The sequence below is a fragment of the Patagioenas fasciata genome, chromosome 3 (genome assembly GCF_037038585.1).
Source record: "Patagioenas fasciata isolate bPatFas1 chromosome 3, bPatFas1.hap1, whole genome shotgun sequence".
NCBI classification, from domain to species: domain Eukaryota; kingdom Metazoa; phylum Chordata; class Aves; order Columbiformes; family Columbidae; genus Patagioenas; species Patagioenas fasciata.
Window position 1 is genome coordinate 110144246 of NC_092522.1, and position 10433 is coordinate 110154678.

General features: G+C 44.3%; 1 protein-coding gene across 1 annotated transcript in view; it reads right to left on the reverse strand.

Moving 5' to 3' along the window:
• PDIA6 (protein disulfide isomerase family A member 6) overlaps positions 1-9825 on the reverse strand; it is a 15492-nt gene extending 5667 nt beyond the window's left edge. The window contains exons 1-8 of the mRNA XM_065833357.2: positions 9689-9825; positions 6824-6965; positions 5572-5629; positions 4697-4823; positions 4096-4202; positions 2518-2651; positions 2018-2132; positions 1291-1431 (exon numbers count right to left, since the gene is read on the reverse strand). Of these exons, the coding sequence (XP_065689429.1) occupies positions 1291-1431; positions 2018-2132; positions 2518-2651; positions 4096-4202; positions 4697-4823; positions 5572-5629; positions 6824-6965; positions 9689-9722 (858 nt within the window). The 5' untranslated portion in view covers positions 9723-9825. The remainder of the gene's footprint in view (positions 1-1290; positions 1432-2017; positions 2133-2517; positions 2652-4095; positions 4203-4696; positions 4824-5571; positions 5630-6823; positions 6966-9688) is intronic.
• Positions 9826-10433: the final 608 nt, after the last annotated feature.

The following is a 10433-nucleotide window of genomic DNA, read 5'->3' on the forward strand; positions in this document are numbered from 1 at the left end:
TCCCTCCAACAGCCTACCAACTCCTTCCTACAAGATAATAAACATTGAAACAACTCGACACAACAGTTGTTCACAAAGTCTTCTGTTGAGACTTGCAGCCACAAAAAAGTAAGCAGTACCAAATGAGGCTTACAGAGAGCACAGTAAAATGTCACTTTTTGCTCAAAGTCACTGTCCTTGGACCAGGGCTGGAATCAGCACACCCAGACCTAAGCATACGCCAGTAGGTTTTGCTCATATGGCACTGCCAGCAAAACGGGAGCCAGCAGGGTGCAGCATTTGCTGAAGGTGAGAGCATTTAATCAACAGAGCAATACCAGTTGTGTGATCTACCCCAAAATCCATTTATCTACATCAGTGGTCTCCAAGCTTTCACTGTGCACTGCTACCAGTAAAAACATTTCTAAGCATGCAGCCCAAAAATATGAATATCAATTATATACATGCACTACTGTACTGAAGTTATATACATTATAAGGCATACAGAATACAGATACTTTAAAAGGATGACAAAGATGAAATAAACACCATACAGCCTGGAGAAGAGAAGGATGAGAGGGGATTTTGTCAACATTTATAAATATCAAGGGTGGGTGTCAAGAGGATGGGACCAGACTCCTTTCAGTGGTGCCAAGCAATAGGATGAGGGGCAACAGGCACAGACTGAAGCACAGGAGGTTCCATCTGAATGTGAGGAGAAACTTCTTTACTTGGAAGGCACCAGAGCACTGGAACAGGCTGCCCAGAGAGGTTGTGGAGTCTCCTCCTCTGGAGACAGTCAGAACCCACCTGGACACATTCCTGTGCAATCTGCTCTGGGTAAACCTGCTTTAGCAGGTGGCTTGGACTAGATGATCTCCAGAGGCCCCTTCCAACCTCAACCATTCTGTGACTTTTTTTTTTTTTTCCTATTTATTAATGGCACAAATTCTTTTTCTTCCTGCATCCCAATGGATTGTCTTGCATGCATCTCACTTTGTATAAAAAACTGACCACCATTTCAAATCTACCAACATTAAGCTGAAACAAGAAGTCACCGTAAAGGGTATGGAGTTTTTTGGATAACAAGCAAGGTTAGTCATCATGCAACTTCTAATGAATGGCTTTCAACTGACAAAACCCTGCTCCCTTGTTGTAAGAGAAAAAGACAGAGCACACAACCCAACCTTTTCAATTGTTCCTCAAAAGAGGCAGCACATAAGCACTACCCTCAAGCTATTTTATCTACATTCCTGTAAAAACTGCTGCAAAGAATATGACAGAAAAGCAGAGAAAATAACATAAAGGTACCTCCAGGAGCTCAGGTGGCGGGGCATTATCAGAAAACAGATCCAGAGCACGAGCAACAATATCAGATCTAGTTCTGCCACCATCATAATCAACAGGGTCTTCTCCTTTCTGGAAGATTTTAATTGTGGGAAATCCACGAATCTGCAAGACAAGTTTAAGCCATGAGCTCAAGTACATCTGAATGTTTATGCTGGAACTTTTCTGCTACTCTGATGTGTTCTATATTAAGAGGGAAGAGATTTAACATCTACAAGTCTCACACCATGTTACTACTGAACTGGAACAATTCTGCAGCATCCTACTAGTGCAATGTACTCTGAAACACTGTTTCATGTTTTAGGCCTAACAAATCAGCAAAATTTAATCTCAGATTAGACACACCAAGCACAGTAGGTTAAAGTACCAGGAAGACTGTCTTCACTCTTTGCATTTCTTAGACATCAGTTTCCCAATTTGTCTGTAGGGACAATTATGGACCTTATGGAAATAAACAGCCTCTTCCATCAGCAACATCCAGATTTATCCCTTTCCTCTCATCACATTTATTTATATTGTTACTGACATTCAGGAATGAATTATTTGTGGAAGAGTGGTATGCATCACTCAACATTATTTTTAGCACAAAACATTTAAGTGGTACCAGATTAAGGAACAGTTCAGTAAGCATTAAATGGAAATCTGACTTGGAGATTGAAAGCAAACTGAAACTGCTGCAGAACACACTCACCCCATATCGGCTTGCCAGCATCTGATTGACTGTTGCATCTACTGCAGCCAGCTTTACTTTTCCCTTTGTTTGTTCCTTCACCTCAGTGGCAGCAGCTGCCCATTCTGGCTCCAAGCTGAAAAACAGTGTAAGTGCTTAAAGCTAGCAAAAGTATACCACATTACAACAGTATGTAGCATACTCCACTCAGAAAAAGAATGAAGACTCTGCAGAAAATGACAGCCAGGAGAGTTATTCCAAATGAGACTGAAGTCCTGCATCTTAAGGAATGATAAGGTTGGTATAACTTCCAGATCCTATTTCTACTGGTAACTGGGAATTTTACTGCCAAGTAGGAGTACAGCCAGAGCAGCAACAAGCCCACAGTTTTGTTAAAACACCTTACAGAACACCCCACTTCTGATATACCAGAGATGGAAGGTCCCTTTTAGAGGATTAAGCACACTGCACAAAAATGAGCAAAAATGGGAACTAAAATGTCAAAGAAAAACCTCATTTACTTTTTGCAGTGCCCACACCATGGTGCATAAAACTCTACCATCCACACATCATCACTATTTATGACGTTCTTATCAAAGCTGTCATCAGTCAGTTCAATCACATCCTTCTTATCTCCACCTCCACTTTCTCGGCTCTGCAAGAAACAAACAGACCCTCACTTAAGAAATAACGAAAATTCACTTCCCACACAAGCCATCTCCTGTGTGTCATGTTGTACAAAATTGTCTTTATTTGAATGAGGCACAAAACAGACAGTCAGTGTTAGGTCACAGAACTTTCCCATTTTAGAACTGACGATACACACAGCCTACTCCCACAGTACTTTTAAGAAACAGCAAGTGAACCTTCTCTTAATCATAAGAAAGAAAAAAGAAATCAGGTCAAACTGACTAGCAAGATGTGGAAGCACTTCCCCCATTCCTCATGCTCTGATCTGTCTGAAAACAGAGTACTCCCCAATCTTCCAGTCCCACTGTGGCCTGGTTTCCAGGAGAAATAAACACATGTGAGTGTAATACACACTACAGCATACTGTCCACCCAGGTCTATCTGGCCAACTTCAGATGTCAGTGTGTACTCGCTCTGTGATTCAGGAACAGCAGTAGGAGCCAGAAGTTTTTCAAGTTACCTTCAGGGAAGCAAGCCAAATTCAGAAAAATGCCACCAAATTTTAAAAAAGCCTCAACCATCCAGCTTAGACTAGGACTAGGCACATGGTACCTCAACTAGTAAACAGAATGGGCTAACAGGGACCTCAGAGTTCAAAGGGAGATGCCCAAGTCTTGCACCTGGGAAGAATAACCCCATGCACCAGTACACACTGGGGACTGACTGGCTGGAAGGGAGCTTTTCAGGGAGACCTGAGGATCCTGATGGACAAGTTAAATGTGGGCCAGCAACACACCCCTGTGGCAAAGGTGGCCAACATCCTCTTGAGCTGCTTTACACAGAGAGTTGCCAGCAGGTTTGGGGAGGTGACCTTTCCCTCTGCTCAGCACTGTGTGAAACATCTGGAGTGCTGGGTCCAGTTCTGGGCTCCCCAGTGCAAGAGGCATGCACACACTGGAGCAAGGCCAGACAAGGGTGAAAGCCAGTTGAGGGCTCTGAGCACCTGACATGATGACAGGTCAAAAAAGCTGAGATTGTTCAGCTGAGGAGAAGGCTCTGCATGGATCCTATCCATGTATATAAATATCCAAGTGGAAGGGACTAAAGAAAACAAACTCTTATCTCCAATGCCAAGTTACAAGACAAAAGGGGCATAAGTGGAAATACAAGAATTTCATAAGCGAAAAATTTTTGACTGTGAGAGTGGTCAAATACTGGAACAGGTTGCTCAGACAGTGCAGTCTGTGTGGTGTCTCAGTCCTTGGAGATGCTCAGGGCTGCGTCCTGTCAAGTTGTGAGTAGTCTGCTCCAGCTGACCCTGCCCTGGGCAGGGGGTTGGACTAACCCTCCAGAAGTCCCTTCCAACTTAAACTATTTTGTGAACAGTCAAGAGCACAAGTCCTGATCTAATGTTCAGTCAGTCAGGTCAGCCTCCTGTTTAAAATAAACCCATGCATTCCCTCAAATACCTGTTTCCCAGAACTATATCCTCCGCTTCTGCCACTAAGACGGTCTTTCACTAGCAACCGAAGAGCACTTAAAGCAGCATCAACAATGGCATCACTTGTCCTGCCACCTGCAATACAGCAAAATGGGTGATTAAAGCACCTAAAGGTCAGTTTAAGGTAGGCCTCTGACTTAATTACAAACTTAATAGTCCCTCATCCTAAGAATTTTTTAGGAAAAGCAGGACTGGGCTGTAAGTGATATGGTACTAGTAGGAGCACATCACTGACTTAAACACAAGCAGCAGGACTGACTTCACTTTTTTAACTACCCACCTTATCTGATGAGGGATGACTGTGGCAAGATCCCAGCAAACAAGAAGAAAGGAAGAAGTTCTTTGGAACTGCCTGTCTACCTCCACCATCTACAAACTGCAGGTGGGACACTTAGCTGACACTAAGACACACACAATTTGCTCAAAGAAGTCCCACCCATCTGCCTCTCAGTTACTACAAGCACTTGACAGGAAAAAAACACCACACAAGACAGTATTAACAGCTACCATAATTACCATATTCAGAGAAGTTTTTAAGCATGCAACACATGAAAGAGCATCACATTTACCCTGATAATCCTCTGCTTTGTTTTTGTTGGCTCCAAATATCTTGATAGTTGGAAACCCTCTGACTCCATATTGTCCACCCAAGGACTGATGCTTATCTGCATCTACTGCACCTACTTTCACTACACCCTGTGAAAATAAAAATAAGAAGTAAGACAAGACTTCTATAGTGATTTAACACATTTTATACTGTTGTGCATGCTGGAGAGACAGTTATTGGGAAGGTAAGGAAACAGTCACCAGAAGAGAGGTGTTATCCCTCCAAAAGCATTAATTATAGAATCATAGACACTACAAAACACAATATATGTCCATTTCTTTCTTCGTTCTCTCAAACTAATTTGTTAAATTATTATTATTTCATTTTTAAGAAGGGGAATATATTTTACATAGGCAAGAGTTCAGCAAATCACTACATGACCAAATTTTCCGTAATCAAGGAAAAACCCATCACCAACAGCTTATAAAGCTGTGTTCAAATATTCAGTTGATGCTGTTCCTGTACATCAGAGGCAGGTGACAGGATAACAAGGAAGAAAAGAGAAACATGCTATTTTGGGGCATGGCTGGATTCGAATGTCTTCTGGTGCTGCTAAAAGCAGCCCTGGAAAACAGTAATGCAAATTGTCAGGGACAGAATCGACCTACTTCCTTTACAATACAACGGCTTCTTTAAAAAAATGAAACAATCAAAAATCAAAACAAAAATCATGACTTTTAAGTGCCTCTGATTGACCACTTCTCTGGCTGGACAGGTATGATTAAAGTCATATAGTTTTGGAGACAAAAGCCCACCTCCATGTTCCCAAGCCAGATAACAAACAGCCAAACTTCCCTCAGTCCACTGTCACAAGCACATTTGAAAGGCTAAACTTACTTTTAATGCCGTTGCTGCTTTCTTCCACTCAGGGGTTAGCCTTTGACAATGACCGCACCTTTTAGAAAAAACAACACGGTAATTGTCATTCAGATCTGATAACTATTTTGCAAAGTACTGAGTATTGTTGGGTTTGCAATTACAGAACAGTCACTCACAGCAAACTGTAGGAGACAGAAGATCTACTCATTAAGAAGGGAAGAGGTGATGCCACAACATCACATCAGAACTCAGATTTCAGAAGAAAAAGCTCCACATGTATTATAGAGATGCATACACATACAGATGTATATACACACAAGTTTCAAAATCTACCGGGCTTTCCAAACACAGGGGCAAACATTAACACCAAAATCCAGATTTGCACACTAGTCTCATTTTTGCAAGCCAAAATGGACCTGTGAGAAGAACCGAAAAGTCTATTCTAAAGATAACTTCTTAACTAGAAATAATTTGTAGCACACCATATCCCAGAGGTGTCTGGGGGAGAAGATGAACAGCTGACTGGCAAATAGTGCATAATCACAGCATCACAAGTCCGTAGAGAAGGAGGAGCTGCCAATTTACTAATATCTGATCAATAAATCTTCCTGTTGCCCATAAAGCTGCAACACTACCAGAAAAGGTACAGAAAGCTTTCCTTTAAACCTCTCAGTCCAGACACAAACTGTTGCAATGAAAGGCCTTTTCCTCCAGAATGTGGAGCTTTGGATGGCAATAGCACAAATGATTTGTGAAAACATGGAATATGCATCACCAGAATCTACACGGCAGATGAAGACACTCCAATGCTCTGGGCATGAGCAGGATGGGACATAGAAGCACTAAATTAAGATGCACAAAGCCAGTATTTTTCAATGGAAATTGGAAACTCTAAGGGTGAATTCAGACCTGTGCTTCCACATCAGAATCAGGTTCAGAAAAACAGAAATGAGGGGCCTTCTCAGTTACCTATTGCACTGTTGATCAGTCATTTTCATTATTCATCTCAGTACAAAAACTGAATTAGTAAAATGGCACATAGGGTTTTGCTGTTACAGCCTATTTGCCAACTTGAAACCAATTCTTGCCTTTTTCCCCCTCATGAGGACACTTAAACTAGGAATCCCTACTACAGCTATTTTGCTACCGATGAGGCCAAACTGATAACTGTACCACCAATGACTGAACGAAACCCTGGACTGATCAGCACCAGATTCCCATGCTGCTCATTCAAGATAAAAGCAAGCAAGCATGCATCTGTAATTCTTACCATGGGGCGTAGAACTCCACGAGCCACAGGCTCTCACTCTGAATGACCTCCTTGTTGAAGTTAGTTGGTGTCAGTTCTATCACATCATCACTGGCTGAATACAAACCATTAACTGCCAGGAATAACGTGCAGCTCACTGTGCCTAGGACAAAAAGCAAAGTAGTCAGCACTCCTGCAGAACATTTATGGCTCTCCTGTTGCCATGGCTAAATCATCTCCCTTCCCATTGCAAATAAGCAGGCAAAAAGGGAAAGGGATTCCAGCTTGACCAGAGGAAAAGGACGTTAATGCAACATATATGTATTCCCTCACAAATAATTGTTCTACAGGATCACATAATGCAATTTCTGTGCCTAAAGCTAGCTGGAGTCATGCCACTCCCACTATAGCTCTCCAGAGAGCATTTTGTCAAAGCTATAACCCTAACTACTACTGGTACCAGACCAGCAGAATTTCCATAGGTATACTCACAATCAGCTAAGGTTTCTTTCAGTTCTTTCTCACAGAAACTCTAAAGCAAATTGCCTATATCTCTTGCACAGCAGGCAAACATCTTTCATGTGATCACATAATACAGAACTATCCCAACTAGTCTTAGCACAGTTTTGCTGATTTTGGGACCAGCACTTGATACATTGGTAGCATAAGGATGTCCTTCATTCTTGCTCATGAGGATCTTAATCTACTATTGATTTGTCTCTCTAGCAACAGACTGGAGAACAACAGCTAAATCTCTCTAGTTAACAACACAAGCACCCTTAGAACACTAAATAAATATATATACTAGAAGGTACAAGGAGACTGCTTTCTCTTAAGAAGACTTCATACTTCTGGATTTTATTGTTTGAGACTGCATGTAAAGCTTCATAATCCTTCCTTCTACCTAGTCAGAGATTAAAAGGTGACTTGGTGGAAGATGACAAGCATCTCTGTCACAAAATTCACATAGCAAAAGACTTTCTTAATCCATCAAACACTGGGGGAAATAAAAGCTCAGACACTGAAGTTAGAACTACGCAAAAAAAGTTCCAGCTTTGTTATGAGGAGTTAATAACTTGCAGAGGAAGCTGCGCATTCTCAAAACTGAATGAGGAAGATACAGTTCAGTGATATAGAAACTCCACAGCACATGGTACGCAGACTGCACCACATCACCTATGCTTTACCAAGTCCTGCTCAAGAAAAGCCAGTTTTGTTACACTTATTCTGCAGGTGGCCAAAGCTGACAGAAATATCTTCCAGGTTACTCAGACAGAGGATCAGGACTGAATTGTCACACTGCAACCCAGCACACTTATCCATTGCACCACTACCCCTCCTAACAGCTTCTTCTAGCCCTGGGACCCAACCCTTTTCTTTTGGGGTGATCCTAGCTGGTTTCCACCACCAGATTTACACATTAGATTGGCCCTTTCTCCCTTTGGTGCGCCCACACAAAACCAGCACTACATCAACAGTGACCAACTGACTTCCAGGGCGATCCGTGGCTGGCACAACATTGTTACGGTGACCTATGGTACAAGCTGCTGCTGGGGTAGAGTAAAAACACAAGGATGCAAAAAGCTGCTTCAATGTTACAGTCACTCTCAAGAGAGAATCCCTTCTCTAGATGGAACAAGACCATTATATTGTAATCAGTATATTTTTAGCATCACCTAAAGAGATCTGTCGCACAATATATTCAGAAGCTGAACAAAGTTCACTCAGCCATTTCTGTCACTTAAATAGAGAAGTTTCAGCTTTGCAAAAACACCTGCTAAAGAGAACTCACAAAAGCCAGCACATGGTGAAATTCACCTAGTCACGCATAACTGCATCATTAAAACAAAAAAATTATGATGACTCATGAACTGGTGGCATAATTTTCCTTTCTATAGTGAAATATTCAATGTTAAATTCATCTTTACCAAATAAAAAGATCATTCTGCTACAAGCATCTAAGCCAGGAAAATGCAAATCTTTCTCCAATGTTGAATAAAAAACCCCACAGAATAATCTGATTTCAAAAGTTATTTTCTAATATAAACAAACTACATAGACAGGAACACTATTAAACCAGCTCTATGCTAGTATTACCACTCATCATCAAAAAGCCAAGTTATGACTGAAGATCTGCACAAAAAAAAAAAAAAAAAAAGCTTTTGCTATGGGACAATGATGACGATTCTGTGAACTTTCTCCTTAAAATCACCCATAGCTTCAGCAGCAGAGCTCGGTGTGCTGAAGATCACACATCCCTGCACATTTGGGTGAGTGAGAGCCCTTCGGGCCCTGGGCACTATCTGCACCCCAGGTGCTTGTGCGAAGGGGTTCGAGCGGGGCTGCCGAACGGCTCTGCCCACTTGTTCAGCCCAGAAGAGGCAGCAGCTGAGGTGGAAGGGAGGGGGACAGAGAAGGCAGGGAAAGGGCAATTCCCCACGGACTCCTCCTTCTGTCTGCAGGCGTTACTTCCTTACTGCCCTCACAGCGCTGGATCCCAGTTCAGGGCAGCCAGGCACCGCTGACTGAAAATCAAAGCGGTTTTACCTATTGATTTATTACTAGGATGAGAGATAAGCACAGCTTTTAGTATCTTTAGACCGCCTACCTGCGCTCCGATGACCCACCGAGCAACCGGGGGCGGCAATCCCGCCGCCTCAGCCGGCACAGCGGCTCGGAGCGGCAGAAGCCGAGGCGCGAACGCTGCCCCCCACCCCACAGCACGGTCCGCACGGCCCAGAGCCCTCACCCCTCCCCAACCGGCGGCTCGGAGCGCGTTTCCCGGCGGTCGCCCGCTCAGCCCGACGCCCAACCCCCTCCCACCCCGGCGGGGCCCAAGGAGGGGAAACCCGCGGCCCTTCACCCCACCCGCCTCTCGGCTCCTACCCCACCACAGGCGGCCCGCAGCGCGTTCTCCCATGGCTGCCCCAGCTCCCTCGGCCGCAGCGACTACAGCCCGCTCGCCTCGCCCTCCCGCCTACGCGCCCTGCGTTCCCCGCCGTGGCCGCCGCCCATTGGTGGCGCCGGCGCTGGCGCACTGGGATAGCCAATGAGAGGAGGCCGCGTCAGTCGCTGTGGGGCGCGGGTGGTCGGAGGCGGCTCTGAGGGGCGGAGGAGGAGGAAGAGGCGGGCTGAGCCGAGCCGAGCCTGGGGGGCTGGGTCTCAGGTTTGAGAGCGGGGTATCGAGGCCATGAGGGTGCCGGGGGGCGGTTGGTGGGCGTTGTCAGTACGCTGGCCTTGGAAAAGCGCTCTCAGCCTGGTTCTTGCAGCTTGCCGGGGTCCTGCCACAGCTCCCGCCTCAGCGCTGTGGGGTGTCTGAGCTGAAACTCACATAGACCTTCAAGGAGAAGGAAGACAGGCCAGTATTTTGGCCTGTTCGGTGCCTGAGCTTCTTTTGTACTGCATCTTAAGTGCAAACTGAAGTCTCAAGGACTTGGCAGTGTAAGTGTAAGTGATGTCACTAAGGATGTGGAAAAAAGATAGATTGCAAGTCACAGCTTACACGTAAAAGTAGAAATTAGCCTATCTGTGTCTGCGGTGCACCAAGGAAATAAAAGCAGTGGCTGGGGAGGAGTGACACATGCTGACACCAGTGCTGCTGAAACCGGGATAAACAGCTTGCATCTGTCAA